General features: G+C 40.7%; 1 protein-coding gene and 1 non-coding gene across 3 annotated transcripts; both read right to left on the reverse strand.

Annotated features, from left to right (window-relative positions):
* Positions 1 to 3,370: 3,370 nt before the first annotated feature.
* Positions 3,371 to 24,700, reverse strand: LOC133003177 (tubulin-specific chaperone cofactor E-like protein). 2 transcript variants are annotated; one of them, XM_061072818.1, is made up of 11 exons: positions 24,632 to 24,700; positions 22,588 to 22,714; positions 22,334 to 22,404; positions 20,797 to 20,976; positions 12,529 to 12,668; positions 11,979 to 12,160; positions 11,164 to 11,420; positions 5,620 to 5,746; positions 5,355 to 5,471; positions 5,119 to 5,230; positions 3,371 to 4,576 (listed from the first exon to the last, which is right to left on the reverse strand). In XM_061072818.1, the coding sequence occupies exons 3-11, from the start codon at positions 22,395 to 22,397 to the stop codon at positions 4,370 to 4,372; spliced, it is 1,386 nt and encodes a 461-aa protein (XP_060928801.1). In that variant the 5' UTR covers positions 22,398 to 22,404; positions 22,588 to 22,714; positions 24,632 to 24,700; the 3' UTR covers positions 3,371 to 4,369. The 2 variants fall into 2 exon arrangements, with proteins under 2 accessions (XP_060928801.1, XP_060928802.1); XM_061072819.1 differs by having other exon boundaries at positions 22,334 to 22,431.
* A 1,553-nt stretch (positions 24,701 to 26,253) lies between these two features.
* LOC133004056 (5S ribosomal RNA) lies at positions 26,254 to 26,372 on the reverse strand. Its single transcript, XR_009678336.1, has one exon. It is a non-coding gene; the product is annotated as a 5S ribosomal RNA (ribosomal RNA).
* Between the last annotated feature and the right edge of the window lie 255 nt (positions 26,373 to 26,627).

Below are 26,627 nucleotides of genomic sequence, written 5' to 3' on the forward strand. Positions count from 1 at the left end.
AAGTGCATTAATCCATAAATCTATCCATCAGGCAGAGCCACATTCCTCACAAAACATCAAACCAGTACACGAAAAAACATCAGCAAACAGCTGCATAGTGCACACAGGCAAACCCTGCACTGATAAGGACCGACACTATAGCTCAACACTTCACACTTGGATGTTGATGCCAAGCACTACCCTGCTGGTCTCTATGGCTGTGGTTCATGCTACACTAACCTGCATGTATTCTGCACAACTATAATGAGTTGAAAAATATTTCAGTGTCTTTTCATCTGACCTGCTCTCTGCTACGCCTTCAGTCTATCACACCTTTCAATGTTTAAGTAGAGCAGCAGTGTCATACAAATACTACATAATAGTATATTTGAAATATTGTGGTATTTAAATACTTTAATAGTTTACATATTGATACCTTTGAAGGGTAAAAACACTAATTTCTATCAACAGTGAATGAATTGAAGCTGCAGCAACTCAATATGATTACTTTACTTCGTGGTTTCGTCATGTCAGCTGTTTCCTTTGCCATAATACTGTGTCAGGAATCCCCTGCTCTGATAAGTGGCTTGCTATAGGAAAAAGCAATAACACCAAACATTCTACATCAATGTTCCTCTTGCGTGAGGGGGATGCTGCATATTAAAATTAATACATTACAGCAATAATAACCTACTGAGTCATCTTTGGAGAAGGTATTTCTGCATGGACTGAGATGTCAAATATATGTGTGTGGGACATGACACACTAATGTAGGGAATAAATATAGTGCGCAGTTTAAATAAGGGCCTTCCAGCACTAGTCCTTCTTTAAAGTGGTTGGACTCAACCTAACTCAAAAAAGGTCATTTCAGTAGCAGTGTGCAACATATGTTAACTTTAAGTCAGTTGTATGGTTCCCTCATTTCCCACAATACAACTGTTATAACCTATCACATTCTGCCTTAATGCCCACATCTTTCAAACCTCAGAAATTACAGTTTGTAACACTAGCTTTCTGGTAAAAGCTCTCAAGTCTCAAGCTCATGCCAAAATGCACATGAAGGCATTACACTGAGATCAGCATCTCTTTAAGGCTACTGTTTAAAGGTGGAAGATTCTAAATAAATAGTACAAACATAAACACTGAATACAATTTAAATATTCATAAAACAAAATCATATGAAAGTAATTAAAGAAATCACGCGATGATACAACTTCCATGAGAAAAAGATAAGCATTTAAAAAACATGAAACACTATCTTCTTAAATGCATATTAACAACATGGAATTAGTAAAAGGCTTAAAACATGGTAGATTACATCACCATGTGTACTTAACACCAAGAGAAACCAGAGAAACTGCTGAAACCATGTTGTTTCATTAAAATGGACAGAATGGTAATGAAAAGTTCTTGACCTCTTCATGCTCCAGAATGTGCTGAAGTGAAGCAGGATGGTCTGAATACCAACAAGGATATTTTCAAATGTAGACTTGTATTACTTTAAAGAGATTGTTTTTCAGGTACCCTGCTGTGTGCTTGACTTTCTATTGTGTGAAGGCCAATTCTGATTCAGAACCATTGTTGTGAATATAGTGTTTTGGGGGAATATCATTCCCTAAAATCCCCTCTTTCTTCTTTAATATAGTGAAATAGCATTTTTTTTTTGTGCTTTATAAAATGTTTAGATTACATTGGACTTATTGTATATCACAATGCATTATAATTATCCAATAGTCCTCTTCATTGAAGTTGCTATATAATGAGTAGGCCTTAGAGAAGGAGTGGGTGATTTTGGACAAAGCCTTGGTTTTAAGGTTTAGATTTAGATTAGGGGCTATATGCATAATGCCAATGGGTGTCCTCACAACCATAGAAAGACAAGAATATTTGTAGGCTCCTGTACTTGTACCTTTGTGAGGACCATTTTAAGAATAGATTGTACAAAGTGAGGACATTTTTGGAAATTGAGGACATTTGGCCGGTACTCACTTCTTCAAATGGCTGTTTGAGGGTGAAGTCTTGGTTTTTAATGTTAGGGTTAGAATAAGGTTAGGGTTGGGTAAGCATTTTGGATGATTAAGGTTAGGGTAGGTGGCTAGGGAATGCATTTGGCCAATGAGTGTCCTCACTAAGAAAGGAGTACAAACATGTGTGTGTGTGTGTGTGTGTGTGTGTGTGTGTGTGTGTGTGTGTGTGTGTGTGTGTGTGTGTGTGTGTGTGTGTGTGTGTGTGTGTGTGTGTGTGTTCTACAAAGGTTACTTATTGGCTGAACAAAATTTTTGTTGAAGACATAGATGAAGCCTCTAGTGGGCAGCACATGACATGAAGCCGCTTTGTGGTGATCTGTGCAAGTATGTGAATGATAACGTGTTTTTCTGTTTTTTTAAAAGGACACCTAGTAACATTAAATCTTGGCCAGTGATGATGCAAACATCAAACCTTTAGAGTGTCTTAATACTATTAGATATGAACTGTTCATGATTATGAAACGTATTATGAAGCCATTTTAAATCATTGTCTCCTTTTCTTCAATAATGGGATTAACATTTTGATACTTCACTCAGATGTTTGACCTTCACTGTGCAGAGTTTGACATGAGAACACTGTTTTCATGCTCATCTGCTGAAGTGGCCCAGTTCTTCTGAGCTCGCCATAAATCTCAGTTTAACATGTGTTTGTACAGGATGATTTTGACATGGCAACTAGTTTGGAAGCCAATCATGGTCCAGTATGCCAGTGAATTCCAGTGTTTATTCACTGGAATTCAGGAGGGCCTGATCTACTAAAGTTTTGCGCATTTTTTAAAAACATGTGCAAACTTGATTGCTTAATTTAGCACACGCATTGTGACTTACAAAGCCTGAAAATATTTGCTCTGCTTGTGACTGCGTAGGTGATAATCGGCACAGCGTTGTACACAGATGGCTGCAGTGATTGTGGTGAGGAGGAGACGGCAGGAAGAAGACGGAGAGAACGTGTTTTTTCAGAAAGTGAACTGCACCTGCTGCGCAATATTGGTCAGAGGCATCTCTTCCACTGCCCCCCCCCCCGTTTTATCTGCCGAGGTTTTATTATGAGCAATTTTTTCTTTAGTTCTTCTTCTTATGTCCTGCCATCTTCCTATAAGTTCGTCTGCTGTTGTTTTTGTTTTTCCCACAGCATTTTTCTCGCAGATATGCTCCCATATGGCGGTTCTTTGAGTTACATTACAATTTCTTTGCTGTAGCTCAACAACATGTTTGTTTGCCTCTTCCTAACACCTCAAATTCCATTGCATTGGTTTTCACTTTGTGCTTGGGGTCACTCTGCTCCGTAATACTCCATGGCGGAAACCAGTAACACACGCAAAACACTCATTTACATACTACTGCCTCTAACATGTTTGCACCTGTTATCATTTACGCAAATATTTTTAATAGATGACGCGCGAAATGCCCACAAACCAACTGTGCAATCTGTTATAATGCCCATGCAATTAAGCACTTTATTTGGGATCTTAGTAGATTAGGCCCTGAGAGTCAAAGGGCGAAGCAGAAGACTTAGTTTTAGGACCTTTTTGCCGTATAAGACAAGTAGTGATTTGAAGCTAACTATTGTTCTATTTTTTTAAATGTCTCGATGGGACCTACTAGGATCTAAAATCAACTTATACAATGAGAAATGTCATCGATAGCTGAATCTCATGTATGTAAAGAATCCACTGCTCTTATATTAAATTATCCAAAAAAATACAAAGGAAAACACTGACTAACAACAAAACAAAACTCCCACTTGTTCTCCCATTCCTGACATTTAGAAGTAGTTTAGGCAGATTTTTCATTTCACAGACATTGTCCTTCCTGATTTTGTGACTACACAAAAAGTGCAATTGAGAACTGCAGGTCCTCTTCATTCAGCAGCACTGTCTCACTACTACCACTGGTAGCTTTTGCGACGAGCAGGAAAGCCGGTGATGTTGGACACTTGATAACATAGGCGGTATGGTACAAGCCATGTACTAAGATACAGAGCTGCAGTGAAGATTCGCTGGCGTCCTCCTTACTAACTGACTGCGTGTCGCTCTCTTGGCCTGTCAGCCATGACAGGTTTTTGCACTAACTCCGGTGGATTCCCTCATGTAAAGCTGAAATTAATAAAGACCCAATACTCTCCAGACTGGCAGCTTTTCCAGCCAGAGCCTCCCAGCATCATAGTCCACTGTACAGTCCCTGTGAATGTGTTCACACGACGTTTAACTTCTCTCCGTTCAAACAAGTGGGCCAGTGATGCTGTTCCAGATCATGCAATTATTATGCAAAGCTATTAACCAGTAAATAAATAATCAAATGGACAAATCAATCAATCAATCAATAAACAAGTCACTCTCATCAGCCAGTTTGACACCGGCTGTTCATTTGGTCTTGGGTACCACCAGTATTTCATCACCATCTTGGATGCTGTAGGAGTGCAGGGCCCGGGTGTTGTACTTCATTTCCTCTGGACCAAAGGCGCTGTTCTTGTCGATGTAGTAGAGCCTCATTCTGTTCGTGGACAGATGGACCACTCTTGTCAGCTGCTTCTTCAGTCCAGCTACTGTCTGGTCCAAACGGATGTTTAGCTGACACACAAAGAAACAGTTAGTACATTTTAAGCAATAAACTGAGGCTCATTCCACTCAGAATAAGTACAGATGTTTATAAAACCAAAGTTAAGAAATATCAAACCTGCACAAGGGTTAGGGTTAGGGTGAACAACCTAAATGTCCTCTGATATCCTTCCCTGGAGCCGCATTGACGTTCTCAAGCACATACTGCACCCACTACACACACTGCACACAAGCTCTCGGCCAAGGGTACATGCGGGGGCGCGCAGTGGCATCGCTTTTTCTGGTAGTGGCCATTTAGGCTAAAAACATGGTGTAAATGACGAGGTTTTGAGTTGAACATGAATGTCGGGGCTTATGGACACTTGGATGAGATTTGCACAGTCATGTGATTCATTGTAAGCTTAAAAAATATAGGGAGGAGCTGTTCTTAGCCAAGCATGGTGAAAAACTATAAACCTTGAAAAACGAGATAAGGTCAGAATGAGATGAGATATATCTTATCAAACCAAGCTATTCTACTTTTGCAAACTATTGTGAACTAATGCTGAAAACACCTGTTCCACTTTTTCTTCACAGTGAACCTCCACCTCGGCACGGCAGCGAGGTCGGAGGTCGATCTCGGCAAGTGGTTCCAGCTTCCCATACTTGGTTACCAGGGAATGATATCTGAGGAGGTTAAGAGCAGGTTGTGCTGTCAGTTGAAAGGCACACAGATACACATGACACCAACACAGCAACAACAAAAGAAACTACAACGTCTGCGGCTAGAGGACAGACGAGTGTAGTGTACCTGTAAGGCAGCTCCTCTTCAGGGTAGTCTAAGTGGTAGCGGATGAAGAACCTCTCAGCATCTATTCTCTCACTGTCCGTCACAACACTGCCGTTTAGTTGTGATATTGCAGGAAGCCTGAGGAGAAGCACATGTACGTGATGTAGTTAGTGACAGATATTTGTGATCCTGTAAGATTGACTGTTGAGTGTTGGGAGAAACAAAACAAGCCATCTCCCTGCTAAAGTTGAGCTAATTTCTTACTGAGTACACTGATGGTACTCACTGTGCTATCATGAGGCTGCGGCGTTCTACGTTGGTGTAGGTCTGCAGTAAGGGAATGCCCTGCAGTCGCAGCTCCACCAACTTGGGGAAGAAGTTCAACTTCTCAATATCTTCCCATCGGTTTAGACCTGATGGATACATCAAAGCACACATGGACAGGTCAAGCATATGTTAATGTACAAGTTATGTTAAGATGTGTGTGCCTCTAGAGCAAACAGTGAAATAAGTGATTGTTTCCACTTGTGTATGTTCTAATGGATTTTTCTATTTTGAGCTTTAACTGTGGGTAAGATTTAGATGAAATGGATCTATTGGCAGAAATTAAATTAAAAAAAAAACCTGGTAATGTTTTTACTAGTGTGTTTGGTCTTAATTGTAAAATGTGTTGATTTCATTACCATAGAATGAGCCCTTAATATTTAAATACTTTACATTAACATCAGGAGCAGATCCTCTCTATGGAGGCCAACTTGTTTTTTACAGTAGCCCAAACTGGACAAACTAAACACTTTTTGAGATTTAATGATAACTGAAGGCTACCACTGGTTTTCTTCCATGTTTGGAAGGGGAGGGTGAGGTAGGGGTATTTAGCTGCAACATGCAACTTCGCCACTAGAAGTCACTAAATTACACACACTGACCCTTTAAGGAAAGTATCGATCATTATGTGGTGATCAGTGTTGATATTGTGGTGGTGGTCACAAACAAATTGTGATCGGATCTTCACACCTTTATTTAGAGCTGTCTGCTTGTGATCACAAAAAAAAACATTTCAATTCCAGGTATGTACGGGGCCTTCTAACGTGCTGCTGGAAACGACCAACACAGCACCAAATCCACGACCAAAGATAGTCCCCAATCACATCAACTGTTTACTTCTTTTAGAATATAATTTGTTTATAAATGAGGGCGGCTGTGGCTGAGGGGTGGAATGGTCGTCCTCCACCCTGAAGGTCGGCAGTTCGAACCCCAGTCTGACCCATCTGCATGCCGAAGTGTCCTTGGGCAAGATGCTGAACCCTGAATGGCCCCCCATAGAATAACGAAGTGCTGCGAATAGATGCACTGTATGAATGGGTGTGAATGGGTGAATGTAAAACTGTACTGTAAAGCGCTTGAAGTGGTCATCAAGACTAGAAAAGCGCTATATAAATACAAAACCATTTACCATTTAAAATAACTTACACTGTTTTAGGGAATTACAGTCATAAAACTATAATTACTGCCCCACTGTTGTGTGCCTCCACCAATCAGTGCAGTTTCGCTTACATAGACTTTTGACGTCACTGTGACCCTTGACCATTGAAATCCAATTAATTAATTAAGTCCAAGTGACTAAAATTTGAAGAAAATTCTTAAAGAGAGACATTAGATATTACATTTCAGAGGCCAAAAACATGATTTGTGAGGCCAAGTAAATATTGGTGCTTGATGTAATGAAATCCCCTATTAGTACTCCTGATATATCACATTCTCAAGAACATGAGGTCACCATGACCTTTGACCACCAAAATCTAATCAGTTCATCTTTGATTCCAACTTAACATTTATACCAGATCATAAGCAATTCCCTCAAGGTGTTGATGACCTTGATCTTTAACTTTCACCAAATTCTAATCAGGTGATAATAATGCCTCCAGCCACTGGCTGTTGCCCACTTGGAGGCGTAAAAATAAACTATATATTTTGAGACCCAAAGACATAACACGGAAAGTATTATAGAACAGAAAAGGGCATTTTTGATTTTAGTCTTTTGACTAGAAACATTATGCTCAAAGTATATCAACATCTCTCTTAGGGATGTCACGAGAACCGATACCTACGATACCTTTCGATACTAACATAACAAAACGATGCCGATGCCCAAGTTTTTGAAGTACCGTAGGCACCATCAGCTTCGATGCCAGCAGCTGTTAGCAACTTAGCATTAGCATCGGTGCTGCGCCAGTCGACGTTTACATTCAGAAAACCAAGACGGCAACTGCGGCTCCAGCGTTCGCCCCACCTCGACTTGTTTATTAAAAAGGCACAAAGAGTCGTGTATGGAAGTATTTTGCGTTTGACGCCGGGTTTACACCAAGGGGCAACATCCTGGCCTGAGCGATGAAGCCGATGCGGAAGTGAAAAAAGCTGCAGTTCCATGGGAAGCCGCTACGCCTGGCTCCAGAAGCAAAAAAGTCCCATTGACTCCCATGTTAAAAAGCCCGATTTTAGAGCAGAATAAAACCTGTTTACATCCTGGTACAAAATTTGGTTTTAGTCTCAATCGCGAGGTTATTCTTTCAAGATAACTCTGAGGGGGTGAATTTAATTCTAACTTCCTCGTTTAAGCGAAATAGAGGTTTGAAATTCACGTGACGTCACAGTAAAGTCGACAGACTGTCACTCTTAGCCTGGTGTCTGCTCGGCTCCACCGGAGCTAACAGGCTAACTGTTGAACACAGGCTGAGACCATGGAGAGGCTTCCACCCACACATCGGAGGAGTAACACGGTTTGAAGAGCTGCTGGTTCTCCTGACGGAGCAACTAGAGGTGTCTGCGCTCCCGTTTCTGTAGTAAGTGAAGTTTAGTCTTTTATTTAGTTGTGTAATGAGTTATTCCCAGGTACCGGTGTCTCTGTAGCAGGCTCGCTAGCTTAGCAACGCTAACCAGCAGTCAAGAGACCACCAGTAATAGGATGCTAATCGGGCTAACCGGACCGGAGTTTTTATCTACACACACCGGGATGCGCCGATCCCCTCAGCAGAGAGAAGCGGTAGAGTTTGGTGATGAATCTTTAAGACTGAGAGGAGACTGTGTGTGTCCGGAGCTAACGTGTCCGGAGAATTAGCTTCACCACGTATCATAACTAATGTTATAAAGCTGGTTCACTCACCATCCCATTTGACTTGACTGTGTGACACAGATTCTTATTCTGCAGAAACATATTTACTGTGATCAACTGAACCCTGAGTATTTAAAGTCACATCTGCATTGTAAGAGCAGCTGTTTAAAGTAGCATAACGTCTCCTAAAGCTCTTTATTCAGAGTATTGGTGTTGATGTGATGTAACGTGTTACAGTGAAAACTAAACGTGTCTGCTACCTTCAGTTTTTACATCGTTAATCCTAGGCAGACTTCACTGAATTATTGTGTTAATTATAAATAAATTATAGGAAGTGTAACTTTACTAGAATAGACAGTCACATAGAGAAGCTCAGGCTGATGTACACAACCTATTTCCTAAGCTGAAATGATTATGATCTGATTAACTTTGAAGTAATAAACTTTTATTTTTACCATGTAAAAGTTGTTAAGGAGTTAACCTGGCACATGTATGACTTAACATATGTGTATTTGTGTTGAATGTTCGTCTAGTGTTTTCATTACTTACAGTCAAAGCAAAGTATTGCACATAATACATAATGTATTAAATAATATATGCAATACTTTTAATGTGAATGAACTCCATACTGTACATTCATTGTCTTGGTAGTGCACAGTTTAATCCAAAAGCATATTCAAATACATAGTTGAATATCCACAGAAAATAAGGACACAAACTTTGTTCATAAGTATCACTTCCTCGACAATAATGCCATACTTTTTTGTTTCCTATCATTTTATTAGGTACGGACGAGCCTGAAGGACACAGCTGTGCTGACCGTGTGTTTTTATCCAACCATAATGAATATAGATATGAACTCCATTATCCATGACACTTAGCAATGAGCCAACTCTAAACAGGTGCAGGCCATCTTTAGTTAAGGGAGGAACACATGAAGCTGTTGCAGGTCATCCTCATGTTGACCAGCCTGAAGCTGCAGATCTCCAGCATGTTGCTGCTGCCACAGGAAATGCTGAGGACATCAGGGGCTGCAGTGCTGGGTTTGTACCCTGATGGTTAAATGCACATATTGTAAAATATTGTATATTAAAAGTACTGAAAGAAATAAAACATTTTACAAACAGATAAAATGTCTTTGTACCTCATCTGTAATATTCAAGGTGATAATCTCCCACAGAGCTGTTGATAACACATCCTATACTTAATATGAGAACTGTTTACAACGTTGGTGTTATATTAACTTATTAAAATAAAAAATCAAGTCACAAACACACGACTGAAGTTAACTTGCTTCAATCTATTCATTAGACTTGTTAAATAAACGGTAACTTATACAAATTACACATTAAAAACCACTTGAGGCATGTTAGCATATGATAATGATGATATATAAATAAATATGTTTTGTTGTTGTATAGTTTCAAGGTTACTTACTGCTCGTTCATGGTAAGTTTGCCACCATCCGGTCACAGTACAGTGCTAGCCGTTAGCTCCGCCGTTAGCATGTCTCGGCTAGCCGTTAGCTCCCCGGTTAGCATGTCGCGAGTAGCCAGTTAGCCGTAGCCTGAGCTAACCAGGAAACTAGAGCTCGTCTGCCGTCGCTAAACTGTGAGTCAGCACTCACGCTGCTAATCCTTGCCCATTGATTGGTCAGCGAGGAACGAGGAGGAGTCAGCACCGGCAAGATGGCGCAGAAGGAACGCCTCCTACTAGCTTCATTCACCCTCTGCAGAAACCAATGGGTGACGTCACGGACGCTTCGTCCATTTATATATACAGTCTATGGTTAACACCGGACACGGAAGCAACGCCGCCGCTCCGCGCTAATCCTTAGCGCGCCGGCACATGGTTGTTTACACCGGAAGCTGAAGCGGCGCATGGGAGTGGATGGGAGCCAGCTGTTATTTAAGGCTTGGTCCTGCGCTTACGAGTCGCTTTGGCGTCGCTTCAGCGTCCGGTGTAAACCCGGCGTGAGGCAGATGTATCATTTAATGCATAACGTGTCTCACAACAAAGCGTCACTCACATGCGACCGCAACTACCGTATAACCCTCAGTATATGCGCAGCGCAAGCACATTGAATTACCGTATATGACATTAACAACATCCAAATAATGCACTTTTTTTTTACCGTGGTATCGAAATTGGCATCGAGAATCGTGTTATTTTACTGGTATTGGCACCGACTACTGAATTTTTGGTATCGTGACACCCCTTATCTCTCTCCTTTCTTGCTGTCCTTTTACATCTTGTCCCAAGACAGTCCTAAAAACAAGTGGAATATGACATTATCTCAGTCTGTGGGCAGAATAGATTTCTGTTCTAATAAACATTAACTGAGACAAAACGACTTTCAAAAAGGATGTTTTCCATTCCTCGGGCTAAGCAGATATGATAAAGTAAATGCACTGAAGCCAATTTAAATGTCTTTTTTGTATCGTAAAAATAGATTCATCACTGATCCAAAATAGGAACAATTCCCTTCTGAGATAAAAGCTGACCTGTAGAGGAATCTTTAAGAATAATTACATAATAATAACTCAAAGCAGAGATAGTGACATGCTACAATTATCTGGTTTTATGAATCGTCAGACTGCTGATACAACAGATTGGCTTGTTTGCTTTATTATGAAAAACTGAGGAGCCACTATTTAAAAGTTACCACATCATGTAAAATAGTCAACTGTGTCAAACAAGCAATTTGCCGTGTCCCCTGACCTGAGTTGTGCAGGTTGATGCTGCGTAGGTTGGGGAAGAGCCGCTGCAGGACGTCTTTGTTGTCCTCGATGGATGCCAAGTTGTTGTTGGACATGACCAGCGTGTCGAGGCTGGGGAACATGGAGCCGAATTTGCGGACTTCGGCCCAGTCCTGGAGGCTGTTGTCGGTGATGTGAAGCAGGCACAGGCTGGGACAGGCCACACCGGAGGCACTCAAACTGCTGTACTCATTAAGGCACAGGAACAACTCCTCCAGCCTGCAGGATGACACAGGACAATGTGGGGACTATATACTGTATTCAACAGAAAACTGCCTTCCTCCAGTTAGAATGTACAAACTGTAAATTCTCTTCAGTAGACCTAATAAAACCAGTCACTAGAAAGCACTTTTGCTGTTTGCTGTGGTTTACTGGTTTACTCCTTTAGTCTTTGTGTAGATTATCTCTGTGTGGTACTCTATGTTTTCCTCTGTGGGACCTTGATGCTTACATTTGCAGACAGGGATTTTAAGATGGCGATATAAAAACCACACATTTCCTCAGTACAATTCTCTCCCTCTCAACTGTTTTGTGTCCTGCAAACTTCAGATTTTATTATTAAAATATTTCCATTTCAAATAATACGGTTTTTTTCAGCTGCTGCAAAGTAACTAATAGGGCTATAAACATGTTACTACCACTAATGTGTAGCTGAGATAATGTGGATTAAGAGAGGAATCAAAACTAGATATATCTTCCATAGATTTAGAACTACGTCCAAATGAAAATGATAAATTTGGTGCAGAATTTAAGGGGAATGTTTGGCCTAATTCTTACTCAGGCATCTCCCGAATGAGCAGCAGCACGGTGTCCCAGGACACTTGGGTGTTGTTGAGGACGAGACGACTGATGCGGCAAAAGGCTTCGGTGCACCGTGGCTCGAGGGTCATTCCTGCTAGGGGGTTGGAGCTCAGGTTCAGGAACTTCAGCTTTGGGATGTTGGACACAATTTTACTGATCTGAAATCAAGATAATAATATTGTGCGAGTCCAGAAGCTTTAGAAACAATTAATTAATACAAAACCTCAACATGGGACTTTATTTAGTGGACAATATTGTAATCAAAAACAGTTACTGCTTATCAGGATCTTTATCTCTTCCTCACAAACAAAAGAACCTCTACTTTTTTTCCCCTCTCTTTTTGGAATATTTACCTGGTAACACATTCAGGATGGGACTGCCTGTTTTCTATTTTTTATGACTGTCAAGAAAGAGTGTTTGGCCAACGATGGAGCTCGGTACGACTAATACTTTAGCAGTATCCATTCATCGTTGCATTTGATCGTTTACTCTTTTAATGGGAATAAACATCTTTAATAAACTTCACCTCGTGCCAGTCCTGCAGCTTGTTATGGGACAAGTCCAGCTCCCTGACATGAGCACAGAAAGCAGCGATCCCCGCCTGGTCTCCTGCCTGGCTGATGCCGCAGCCATTTAACACCAGCACACTGGGCAGGTTCAGACGTTCTGGAGGTGAGGTGGGAGAGGACGGAGAGAAGAATTAATGTGGTTAGTTGGACCCAGGGGATAGTTCCCACAGGGAAAAGAGGGTTTTCAACGAAGTGAGTCAAAAAACGATGTGAAAACAGAAAATTCATAAGTCTAAATTCATACAGTTAGTGCTGATGCAATGAAAATTAAAGAGATAAGAGCCAAAATAAGGACAAGTCAGGATGTCATCTTTTATGGGTCAGTTTTTCCACCACTTGAGAACATTGGAAACAATGCAATGCAGCAACAAGACATGGACTGAATGCAAATGTCCAGATTTAACAAACGTAAAGTCAGGAAGTCTCAAAGTGCTGAGGACTGTCCAGATCTGGAAATCTGCAAGGGGGCTAAATCTGACTTTCTGTGAACTTCCAGTGAGTATGCTTGAATTGCAGACTTTGACGGTGAAGATTGCCCATAGTTTATACCAATATGGATGTGATGGTGTAGAGGAAATTAAAATTACTTTTTGTATAGTTTTTGAATACTTCCGTTTAAAAACTCTAGGACCTTTGATAAACTGCCTATATAACGATGTACAAAACTTGTACAGAGTTGGCAAACAGACTAAAACCTGTAACTGGAAATAAAGGGGATTAATACATTTTTGTGAATGATGGAATCCAATTAATTTGTTTTTATAAATGCTTATGCAGTATGTGATTGATGTGTAATAGTGCTAACATAGATGCACTTTGAACTTCCGGTGTTGCGACTAATGGAGTAGGACGTGTTTCTCAGAGCTCCTGCAACAACTTTTAAAAAAAACTATTTTAGGTAAACCTTCATAATCTAAATTTAACGCCGTCTTTTTGCCAACCAAAATGCCTCAAAGAGCCAAACCACCTGTACAACCGCCACGGCCTGCTTTGCACACTGCATCCCCGCCGTAGTGATCCCCCCTCCGGCCTGGTTGAGGCCTCGGGTGGGGCTACTGCACATGACTTCAAGGCCGAGCTGCTCTCGTCACTCCGTGTTGAGATGGCAGCTATTTTCAGAGCTGAGCCTCAGGCTGCCTCGACCTTGTCAAGCATCAAGACTGAACTACAGGCAGTGAAATCGGAGTTATCCAGCAGCATTACAAACATCCAGTCTGAGGTGCATGCTCTGAAGAACACAGTAGGTGAAATGGAAACATTGCTTTACTCCTGCACCGATGACATTGCTACCATACAGGCTAAAGTGGAGCACCTGACAACTGAGCTGACAAGACTGGACAATAAATGCGAAGATCTGGAGGCGAGATCGCGGCCCAATAACATACGGTTAGTTGGAATTCCTGAAGATTTTTCCACCTTTTCTGCTGCTGCGGATGTTTCCTCTCTGCTCAAGGATGCTTTTGAGCAGGAGAAAGAGCCTCTCGTGGACCGCGCACATCGTACTCTCCAGCCGAAGCCGAGGCCCGGAGAGCGCCCTCGTCCCAAAATTGCTCGTCTTCACTATCATACAGACTGTGTGGACATATTGCGCCGAGCCAGAACCCAGCAGCGGATCAAGGTTGGAGAGTTGAGTTTCTCTGTCTTTCCCGACCATACCCCGAAGACGGCTCGTGCCCGAGCCGCCTTTCATGATGTTCGTCGCCGGCTCCGCGAGATACCAGGGATCCGCTACGGTCTGCTCTACCCGGCGCGCCTCCGGATCACACACAACGGTGTGGAGAAGAGGTTTGATTCGGCGGAGGAGGCCAGCGCATTCATCAGGTCGCTCAACTTGTAAGAAGAACCGTGAGGTGATACACACCGGTGAGGAAGCAGTGACAGTTAATATTGACATTAATTACTTTTTCCAGTTAATCTGTTTCCTCTTATTTTCATAAACACACAGTATGTGGTTTTCAGTTTAACTTGGTCTTGATTGGCTGTACCTTCCTGTCAAATGTTGTTAGACTTGCAGGAGCTTAACCCGAAGCTTGATAGTTATGCAAAAAGCCGAAAGTGTTCACTTTAGGGATCTGACTCCTTGTGGAGTTAGCACTGGGTTCTCCATCGTTTGGGGATGGAGTCGTTGTAAGTGCAATTGGGGGGTGGGAGCGTGGTTCAATGTGTGTGTTTTGTTTTTTGTTGTTGTTTTGTTTCTGTGTTTTTTCTTTCCTTTTCTTCTTTTTCTTTGTCTTCTTCTTCCTTTTTCTTCTTCTTCCTTTCTTGGGGATCCGCATTCAGTCTATTTCTATCTCTAGGGATTTAACATATGGCCACCAATACTAATACTTCTGATGTCCCATTCACTGGATCCTCTGTGAGATTCTTGAGCTGGAATATTAAAGGCATGTCCAATTAAGAGATCAAGGATATTTGCTCATTTGAAACGTTTTAAAGCGGACTTAGTGTTCCTGCAGGAAACCCACATGCGTACTAAAGATCAGGTCAGACTTAAATGTCCCTGGGTTTCTGAGGTGTTTCATTCTAATTTCAACTCTAAGGCCAGAGGAGTTGTTATTTTAATTGGTAAGTCAATTCAGTTTTCAGCTTCTAAGGCAGGGGTGGGCAAACATTTTGACTCGCGGGCCACAATGGGTTCTAAAATTTGACAGAGGGGCCGGGCCAGGAGCAGATGGATGGAGTGTTTTTGTGAACTATATAATATAAATGACATGGAAAAATCATTACATGAAAGGATTTGGCCTTTTCCAAGTAGCAAAACACTTATTTGCAAGGCCATTTAACAAAAACTCGCCTTTAGAGAAAGGCTTGCTAGCCTTTGCTATTTCGAATGCCCCCCAAAAAACATGCCTTGGTAGATGACTCTTTAATTGCAGTTTGTCTGTGAAAAAAAATGTTGCTGAGTCTCTAAATTAGATGCCAACCTCTGAGCTGCTGCCACCCGTTCTTGCGTTGACTGCTTGCTAGCGTAGTTAGCATGGTTCGTAGCAAAGTGACGGCTGATATTGTACTCCATGAAAACTGCGACAGTTTCTCGGCATATCAGGCATACAGCCTTCGATTGGACTTCAGTGAAAAAGTATTTTGTTGTCGACTCCGTGTTAAACACTCGGTACTCATTGTCCACTTTTCGTTTCCTTGATCCTCTCATTTCACAGAAGGGATCACAGGGCAAAGGGAAAAAGTGAAGGGAGATAATGTGCCCTTTCGAGCCCTATACACCACACTCCTGGCAAATTTAATTTAGCTGACGCTTTTATCCAAAGCGACTTACAATAAGTGCATTCAACCCCGAGGGTTCAAACCCAGAACAACAAGAATCAAGAAAGTACGATTTCTTAAAAAATAAAGCAAAACTACAAAGTGCTATAAGTACGTGCCATTTAAGTGCTACTAAATTGTTAGTTTAAAATTTTTTTTTAATTTTTTTTCTTTTTTTTAATTTTTTCTTTTTTTTTTTTGTTATTATTTGGACAAGTTCGGCGGGCCGGATTAAAAAGCCGTACGGCCCGCGGGCCTTACTTTGCCCATGTCTGTTCTAAGGTGATATCAGACAAAAACGGCAGATACTTAATTGTTGCAGGTACGCTATTCCATATTCCCATTTTATTAGTTGACATATATGCCCCCAATTTCGATGATCCACACTTTATGAATAAGCTATTTGAACGTCTTCCCTCATTGAACAACAGCCTCCTCATAATTGGCGGGGACATGAACTGTGTAATTGATCCCAACTTAGACCGCTCCAACCCACGAACTCTGACTCCTTCTTCAATGGCGAGGTCACTTTCAGATTTTGTGTCCAGGAACAGTTGCACTGATCCTTGGAGATTTAATAACCCTCATAACAAGGAATATTCCTTCTTTTCTCAGATGCATCAATCTTTCTCTCGGATTGATTATTTTTTTATTGATGCTAAACTAATTCCCAAAGTACTGTCTGTTAATTATCATCCTATTGTTATTTCTGACCATGCCCCTCTTTCTTTAGATATTCAGTTCTCTTCACAACCCCGGTACTCAACACCTTGGAGGTTTAATACATTACTTCTCTCAGATGATAAGTTCACCAAATTTATTACAACTAAAATAGATGATTATATCTCTCTAAATCAAAATGATATGGAACCAGTTTCATGTCCACTGCTGTGGGAATTATTAAAAGCATAATTGAGGGGACAAATTATTTCTTACTCTGCCCACTTGAATAAGTCCCGTAAAGCCAAATTGCAAGAAATCTCTATCAATATCACCAAATTGGACCAACAACTCGCTACTTGCCCCTCTCCCAGTTTACTTAAACAGCGTGTCGATTTACAGACTGAATTTTATCTCATCACCACTAGTGATGCAGAGCGACTTCTTTTACGATCACGCTCCACATATTATGAACATGGTGACAAGGCAAGTCGTCTTCTGGCTCATCAACTACGTCGACAGGCTGCCACACGTATGATCCCTCAAATAAAAGATTAATCTGGCTCATTGCATAAGGAGCCTGCCACCATTAATTCTGTCTTTCACTCATTCTAACCCTCTTTATATAAGTCTGAATCTCCATCTGACACCACTGAATTGAATTTATTCCTAGATAGCCTCATCTTTCCTGTGATAAGCTCAGATGCTGCTATAGAACTTGACTCACCAATAACAGTAGAAGAAATCACTTTCGCTGCGAGAGGTATGCAAAATAACAAGGCTCCTGGCCCTGATGGATTTCCAGTGGAATTTTTTAAGAGATTTCAGGATAAATTGTCCCCTTTGCTACATGCTGTTTATAAGGAATCACTTGAACATTGCACTCTCCCTCCCACTTTAAGGCAAGCCTCCATAAGTCTCCTCTTAAAAAAAGATAAGGATCCGAATCTCTGTGGCTCATACAGACCTCTTTCTTTAATAAATGTAGATGCTAAGATCCTTGCTAAAGCTTTGGCCTATCGCCTGGAGAACATTGTACCAACTATTGTCTCACATGAGCAAACTGGATTTGTTAAGGGGCGACAGTTATTCTTTAACGTCCGAACACTCCTAAATATTATTTACTCTAAAACTGCCACAACAACACCTGAGGTAGTGATCTCGGTCGATGCTGAAAAAGCATTCGATAGGGTTGAATGGGACTATTTATTTACTGTACTAAAGAAGTTTGGACTGGGTAATGGTTTCATTTCGTGGATACGTCTCCTTTACACATCTCCACAAGCAAACATTTCCACTAATGGCATTCAGTCCAATTTTTTTACTCTAACCCGTGGCACCAGACAGGGGTGTCCCCTATCTTCTCTATTGTTCGCGCTAGCTATAGAGCCCCTGTCGATCTTTCTGAGGTCCTCTTCCACTTTTTCTGGGATCTCAAGATTGGGCACAGAATTTAAATTGTCACTTTATGCTGATGACTTATTGTTGTATGTCTCAGATCCTGTCCTTTCGATTCCATCAATCTTATCTGCTTTCCAGAGATTTGGTTCTTTCTCAGGCTATAAAGTGAATACTTCTAAAAGCGAATGCTATCCTGTCAATGCTTCAGCATTACAGCTCACACAGTCAGATGTCCCTTTCAAAATTAGCCTTTCTTGCTTTAAGTATCTCGGGATCAACGTAACCAGAACGTTAAACTCTCTTTTTTCTGCTAATTTCTCACTTTTAATGTCTAAAATTAAATCTGACCTCCAAAGATGGAAGAGCTTGCCTCTCTCGTTAATTGGAAGAATTAACGCGGTTAAAATGAACATTCTGCCCAAATTTCTTTTTTTGTTCCATTGTCTCCCACTTTTCCTGCCAAAGCAGTTTTTTAAAACAATTGATCAAACTATTTCTGACTTCTTATGGTTTGGACAGGCTCCTAGGATCCGCAAATCCACACTTCAGAGATGTAAATTCAATGGCGGATTGGCACTTCCGAATTTCCAACTGTATTATTGGGCGACACACATTAAAAATTTTTAATTTTGGTTCAAGTCAGTGCCACTTAGAGGCACAGTCATGTGTTTCATCCTCCTTACCTGCTCTACTTACCTCTTCTATTCCATCCAACCTCTCAGGCTTCACAAATAATCAAGTGGTTCACTCCACACTTAAAATTTGGTATCAGTTTAGGAAACACTTCAAATTTAAATCAACATCTACTTTAGCTCCTTTACTGAACAATCATTTATTTCGACCTCCGCTTACAGATTCAACCTTTCTCACATGGCATAAAGAGGCCTGAAATGTTTTAAAAGATCTTTACAAAGATGGTATTTTTCGCAGCTTTACAAATCTCTCAGGAGAATTTCATCTCCCACCTTCTCATCTCTTTCGATACTTTCAAATTAGACCCTGCGCTAAAGCTTTGTTTCCAGTTTTTCCCTCCTCGCCGCCGACCCTACAGTGGGAGGTGCTTGTAAACCACGATCCACTTCAAAAATCACTCATCTCTAAAGTTTATAATGAACTTCTGTCTTTTGATTGCTCTCCAGTTACTAAAGTTAGTGCTGCCTGGGAAGATGAACTGGATCTAAACTTGGAGGATGACTGGTGGGACACTGCTCTTAAGAAAATTCACACAAGTTCATCCTGCGCTCGTCTCACACTTATACAGTTTAAAGTACTGTTTAGAGTCCACTTTTCTAAAGCGCGACTGTCGCAAATCTACCCCAGTATCACTGACAAATGCGACAAATGTCATGCCTCATCCTGCAATTTAACCCATATGTTCTACTCTTGTCCGCTACTCTCTTGCTTTTGGCTGAACTATTTTGACACCATGTCAAAAATATTTTCAGTGATTATAAAAGTCTCCCCCCATGTTGCCATATTCGGGCTCCCAGAGAACCATAACCGGTTTACCTCTACCCAATTAGACATTTTAGCTTTCACTTCCTTACTGGCAAGACGCCACCTTCTTCTCCACTGGAAGTCGACTAAAGCTCCCTCCAGTACTCAGTGGCTCAAGTCACCATGTCTTTTCTAAAGCTGGAAAAGATCAGATATTCAGTGAAAGGTAGCTCTAACAAATTTTATAATAAGTGGCTTCCCTTTCTTACATTCTTTCACTCTCTCCAGTCCCTGCCCCCTGATTGACGCCCCCCCTCTCTCTCTCTCTTTTCTCTCTTTCTTCTTCCTTTTCATTCATTCATTTACTTATTCTTTTTTTGTTTTTCCTTTTGTTTTTTTTTGTCCTTTTAATTTGTTTATATTGTGCAGCTTTAATACTTAATTGTTACTTAATAGAATTTTCAGTTATCTATCTATCATTATAGTTATTGTTTTCATTGAGTTGTGTAATGTGTTGTTCACTGGACCACGTTCATGTGGTCCATAAAATAAGAAAAACATTCTAGGAGGAAGACTGTATATACTATTCTTGATCCATCAAGATGCGCAGTGTTTTTGTGGTGTTAATGTCTCTGTGTATTGCTGATTGTCGTGCTGAGATTTTGTGATACCCAATGTAAATTTGACATTGATTCCTGACCTACTGTGCCTAACCTCTTAATAAAAATATTAAAAAAAAAATAGATGCACTTTGAATGTGTTTGTGAATGAGCGAATGGCAAAACTGTACTGTAAAGCACATTGAGTGGTCATTAAAGGGATAGTGAACCGAAAAATGAACATTCCCTCATTATCTACTCAATAAACTTTGTTGCAGCAGAATCCGATACAATTGAAGTCAATGGTTTCTTCAGACATAATAAAACAACAGAAAAAACATGGCCTCCATGCCACTCCTGTGGTGTCATCCAAGTTTCCGCAAGCCCTGATATTCATATCCGGCTCGAAAGGAGGTAATTCACACCGTGTCTTAAGCCTAAAAGTCCACTGATATCTTCCTACAAGGTTTGTTCACGGACCCTCAGACACACATCATCATGTTGCTAACTTAGCCACTTCCAGTGGACTTTTAGGCTTAAGACGGAGTAAATTTCCTCTTTTCAAGTCAATTATAAATGTCAGGGCTTGAGAACACTTTGATGACACAACACAAGCACTATGGAGGCATGTTAGAGTTGTTTCCGTTTGAAAAATGTATCACCATTTACTTCAATTCTATTGGTTTTGGCATAACCGTTTACCCCTGACACTCCAAACTTGTACCCCCCCCCCCCCTCAACGTAACATTACAACCTTGTGTTTGTATGCCTCAACCAACCAGTCAAGTTGCACTTTATATTGGAAAGTTCCATAACCATATTTATCTGTTAATTTAACGAAGCCTTTAATTTCCTTCCCCTACTCACCTTTTAAAGGGGAACCTTGAGGACGTGCGGTGGGCACGACCACCACCCCCATACCAGGTCCTCTGCGGCACGGAAAGTTATCTGGACTGTACTTTTCACTGATCACCTCCACAAAGGTACGGCCATCGTTGTCCTCCTGTGGCTCCATGGATGTGTCCTGGCGCACGGCCTCCGCCTCAGCTGATCAGCAGTGTGGGAGAGAGACGCCCACAGTGATTATCTGCCAGCTGCTACCAGGGCTGTGTGTAAACCATGCAACAGCAAAGACCAGGGCAAAGTACAACATCCAAGCACATCAAAAGCTACAATTTACATCATAAGCTGCGCAATTCAGACTTTTTACATCGCTGTAAAAAACAGACAAGAGCTTCATCTAACCATTATTGTCTTTATCAATTCAGTTACACGTTATCAACCCAAGCTATAAACCTCTTTAACAATGAATTGATCATTAAAGTAACAGATTTCTCTTTTGCCGATCACCAAAATAATTCATCAACAATCCAAAGCTCTAGCCCAGACCAACGAGGTGAAGACCAGTTGAAAGCCAGACTAGTTTCCATGCATACTAATGTTTTCTTTCCAAACTAGAGACAGCCACAAGAAACCCACCACATTTAAACAAACCACGACATTTGCTGCTCTAAGTTTTCCATTGTGTACTGTAAAGAGGATCACTATAGCCACGGGTTCAGCTGCAAATAAAATGATTAATATACAATGAATTAATTGTTAAAACTAAAAAAAAAAATTCCTGACTGTAGGTCTTATTTATACTACACAACCTTAAAGAAGTAAGATATCACTACATGTCAAAATCCTTGTACTTTCTGTTTGAACAATTCTAAAGTCCTCATGTGCCTTTCAAACTGCACAGACGGACATGTTTGCTTCAACGTTCTGGTCATAGGATTTTGCCTCTTCACCCTGATGACACAAAGCTGTCCAGTCTGATAAATGCCGCCCCTTCTGTTTAAGGCGAGTAACAAAATGATATAGGAAGCAGGGAGGGACAAGAGGAGGAGTCCTCTGGTCTTAATCAGCAAACCAGATACACTGTCCCATCTAAATTTCCTCATATTTAACCTGTCTGGAGGAAAGGGAGAAGAAAGATCAACTTTAAGCTGAACATTGAAACAATTTTATTATTGTGAACTCATCACTTGAGTGACTGTAATTAAAATGTTGAGTATGTTAGTCTTAAAAGCTTGGTGGCCAGAGCCTCGCTGTGGAATGAGCTGCAGGGAAGCATCAATTATGTAGTGGTTTTTGCTGGGATTAAAAACATAAAAAGATCTTTTACAATATCTTATTTGAGAAAATAAACGGGCTGCAGTAAAATTGTGGTGATGTATGAAAGCAATTTGTTACTCCTCATCTATGAATCCTGCTCTGAGCTATGACGCCGCAGTTAGTTTTAGACACATACACAAGACAAATAAAATACAGATACATGTTTGTCAGCCGTCTAACCCAGTGTCCTTTTTGTTCCTTTCATCTCCAACTGTATAACATTATAGTTCAGAAGACGTGTTACCTGAAGTGATGCACCCCTCGATTTGACCCCTATCACTTCTCTCTGTCTCCTTCGGTGTCTGCATTGAGGGCCTGTCAGAGAAAGAGGCCTGATGCAGGCTACATCCACACAAAAACAATTTGTATATAATACATCTATATCTGATTATTCATTTTATTAATGCAGTTGAACCTGTAAAAGATGTTACTTCTACACAAAAAACGCTGTCTATCTGGAAGATGGTGCACATGCAGGCTCTGTAAGGGTTGTCTTACTCCAGAGTTGCTGATGGGGCTGACACGTGTACCCTGCTGAAATGCTGGAGCCTCTGTGGTCAGTTGTCAGGATTTGGTCTGTAGAGGCCAGGGCTGGGAGGACTCTGGAGGAGTTCACCACATGACACTGGACAACAAAGGTCAAAGATCAGTTCTTTTTTTGGTCCCTGTTTATGAATTGCAAATATCAATAAAATCTAAAGAGCCTGGAAGGACATTTCTTAGAACTTCAGCACACAAAGAAGTTTCTCCACAAGGGAACAACACACAATTATATGTCAGTGACGAACATAAGATCAATGACCAATGATCAATGAGTTGTTTATGTGTGGTTTACCTAAATTACCCAAATCTCTGGGAATTACTTTAATTGTGTGGAAAATTATACTGACAACAACAGAACAACTGATTATAAAAGTGCATGTTATACTACACTACAATAACCGATTTGTGTGTACAATATAGTGTGGTTCTAACGTAATGTATAAGCCCAAATGACAAATTTAAAAGCTAAATTTAAAATGACATATTTTAGAATGTAAATCAGCTGATTTATTGGCTGACTGTTCTCCCTTGAAAAATATATTAATTTGATCATTATTCGATTGTCAGCTAAAATAAACATCTCAATTTCCAAAACTTTGTCAATCCGTGATTCAGATTTACTTACTCATTATTTCGGCAATTACCATTTTGACATAGCAAACGTCAGGGGCGTTTCTAGGATTGAAAGAAAGGGGGGGCTTAGCCCCTAAGGATGGGTAATGTTTGCGCGCTGCGCGCGCGCCAATTTTTTTTGGGATCATTTTGGGCTCCAGATATCCATTGTTTCAGGCAGTTAACTGATTATAAACAACATTCTATAGGCACTGATATTGTTTTAAAATACTAGAGATAGATATTAATGCAAAGAATAGAGAGCTGTCGATAGTTATTTCTTACATTTCAAATTTGCTCGTTCACACTCTTGCTCACAGGAGACATTTTCTAACAAAATAGCTAGCTAGCTAGCTTAGTGTTAACATAGCTCATTACAATATTCCCTTTCATTTGCCTTAAGTAAACCTAAATTTAAGCAGGTAACAATCGTTAACAACTACAGATAGCCACATTCTGTAACTACCTGTACTTGCAATTTCACTCCGTGCATCATTTACTATGAGCTAAACTCCTTGGCTGTAATCCTGCTGTCTTGATGAGAGACGTTACTTGGCAGAGTGAGAAAGCCAGCGCAGCAGCGATGCAGACTCCCCAAGGTCCTAGTGCCCGGTCTTTTATTGTTAAGTATGATGAGAGGCTAGTGGGTTGTAATTTGAAGGGGGAGAAAACATACAAACCAGAAACACTCACATATGTAGCATGTTAGAGTTATAAATAAATGTGTCCATGTGTAAAACAATAGTTTAATTAAAAAATATAAAATTAAAAAAAAAAAAAAAAAAAAAAAAAATCCCAATAATTATTTGGGGGGGCTGAAGAACATTTTAGGGGGGCTTCAGCCCCCCTAACACAGGCCTAACGACGCCCCTGGCAAACGTTATCCAAACAATTTTGGGGGGTGAAAAATGACCCTGGCAACAACAGTCAGAGCCGCGTTAAAAGTTGATATCTAACCCTTATGGCTGCTGTTTTTTTTTATGACACTACGCCGAGTTAATGTTTAACACTTGCAGATCAATCAAATGTGTCACGCGGGTCTTGTTGTGCTGCACGTCGGTCGATAAGACACAAAAACTAGAGAATTGACAGATTTGTTAGCGGTGTTTGTTTTTTTTCTTCTGAGCTAGAACATGCTCATCCTAGCTCCAGCTACACAGAACAGCCCGGTCATTGAGCAGTAAACACGGACTGTGTGTAGCGGAGAACTGGGCAGTGTCAGCCCCAGCATCACACAGCCTGACCCCCAGCAGCAGCTCGAGGCGGCCGGACACGGATCACCGATGGCCCCGCTGTGAAGACACGGTCAGCGACCCGCAGCGGATGACAACCCGACACAAGAAGACGAGTCAACACGGAGGAAACAGCAGCTCGTCCTCCTACGTACCTTCAATGTCCACTTTGAAATCCTCTTCTTCATGAAAACAACCAGCTGTCATTTTGCTCACCCCACTTTCATCCCGGAAGTGACGTCGCTTGGTAACCGAAAACGAGATTTCCCTTTAAAAAAGAATTTACACTGAATTTCTATTAGCGGGTATTTTTTACTTCACACTTGTTTTTCTGTGTATAATTAATAGTGTCTTTCTGTCAAATGATACAAAAGCTAAAAAAAAACAGCGACGCAACCCCTGAGAAGAAGAGTGTCCATGATGTCATAGTCCTGCTGATGCTCCTGCAGATAGAGATCATCATTTCTATTGATCTGTTTCATGGAAACCTGCAGATGTCTCTGATGCTCTTATTCTTCTTACTGTGCTGGTAGATCCTCTTCTCTCAATTTATGTATTTCAACGTGTATTATTTTTATTTATTTGACATTTATCTATTTATTTGCACGTTTATTCATTTCTTCATGCTTCTATTTGCTTATACATTTATAATTTATATATTTCTTACTTTCATAGGTCAGTTAGGTAGGCAGGCTTGGTTCTCTCAACTCTCAACACTATTTGCAGCGTGCACTAGAAAAGTAATCTTTCTGTCCAGGGTGCTTTCTTGTTAAAGAGTGAATTTTGTGGTACAAGTGCATATTAGTCTGTACAACTTGCCTTGTTAAACATTTTAGCCCCCTTATGTTAAAGAATAACTTCTGTCTTTGCAGTGTACTGTAAAGTATGAGGTACAGGAGCTGCTCTGTGTAACTGTAGCACACAACAATAATGTCATAACAAACCTGTGAGACTAATGCTCAGTCAGTCACTATTTGTAGAAATAAGACTTCAGTGATGACACTATAATGTTAAGAGGAATCCTTTTTAAATGGGTGATTAAATATACTACAGGCGGAACATCATCAACAATGGAAGACACCCAGAGAAAGGGCATAGGCTGTGAATCCAATTAAATATAACTATACTATGTGTGAGTGTGTGTGTGTGTGTGTGTGTGTGTGTGTGTGTGTGTGTGTGCGTGTGTGCGTGTGTGTGTGTGTGTGTGTGTGTGTGTGTAAAATTGATCAATAAATCATAACCTTTATGTGTTTGAGTTTGACTGTATCTAAATTAGCAAGGAACCCAGAAGTTTTTAGATCTGATAACAGCCACTGTACAGGAAGGTTTATGGAGGACGATACATGACTTAAGTATGAATAAATATGCATGAATAAATAAGGAATTATTTTTTAATGTGAGGGAAAAGGAAGCTCAAGGTGCAATTTTTTCACAATATTGCAAGAAAAAATCATTACAATTTCCAATCATTTCCTTCAATGATAATGTCATGATTTCATATACTGTTTCTTCTGTTGATGGTGAGTGAACTCGCTGCTCTGTCATCCTTCTCTCCAAATATGACATTTTGGGAATTATATGTTACTATTACATGAGTAAAGAAGTGGTTTGAATATCAAAAGCCATTGGAATGTTCACTCTCTTCCTTCGATGATGATGTGTGTGTTCCATATCCTTCGTTTCTTTGATGGCCAGTCTTGCCTGCTCTTTCCAAGACGTTTCTCCTGTGAAGCAGCAGCAACAGCACCCTCTGCTGGTTGCAAAGAAAATTGGAAAAAGCTTACAGCACCTGGTATTCCCAGGCGGTCTCCCATCCAAGTACTAACCAGGCCCGACCCTGCTAAGCTTCCGAGATCGGACGAGATCGGGCGTGTTCAGGGTGGTATGGCCGTAAGCGAAAGAGCCAAGCCACAATACCTTATTTATACATGTGAACCACCATCCTAATGATTACTGTTGTTGCTTTGTGACCATTGCAACTGGGTTTTGATTGCTATTTAATGTTAAGGAGACAGAAGCTCAAGTTGCAATTTTGTCACAATATTGCAAGAAAAAATCATTATAATTTCCAATAATTTCCTTCAATGATAATGTCATGGTTTCATATACTGTTTCTTCTGTTGATGGTGAGTAAACTCGCTGCTCTTTCAT

The sequence above is a fragment of the Limanda limanda genome, chromosome 6, assembly GCF_963576545.1.
Source record: "Limanda limanda chromosome 6, fLimLim1.1, whole genome shotgun sequence".
In the NCBI taxonomy this organism is placed as follows: domain Eukaryota; kingdom Metazoa; phylum Chordata; class Actinopteri; order Pleuronectiformes; family Pleuronectidae; genus Limanda; species Limanda limanda.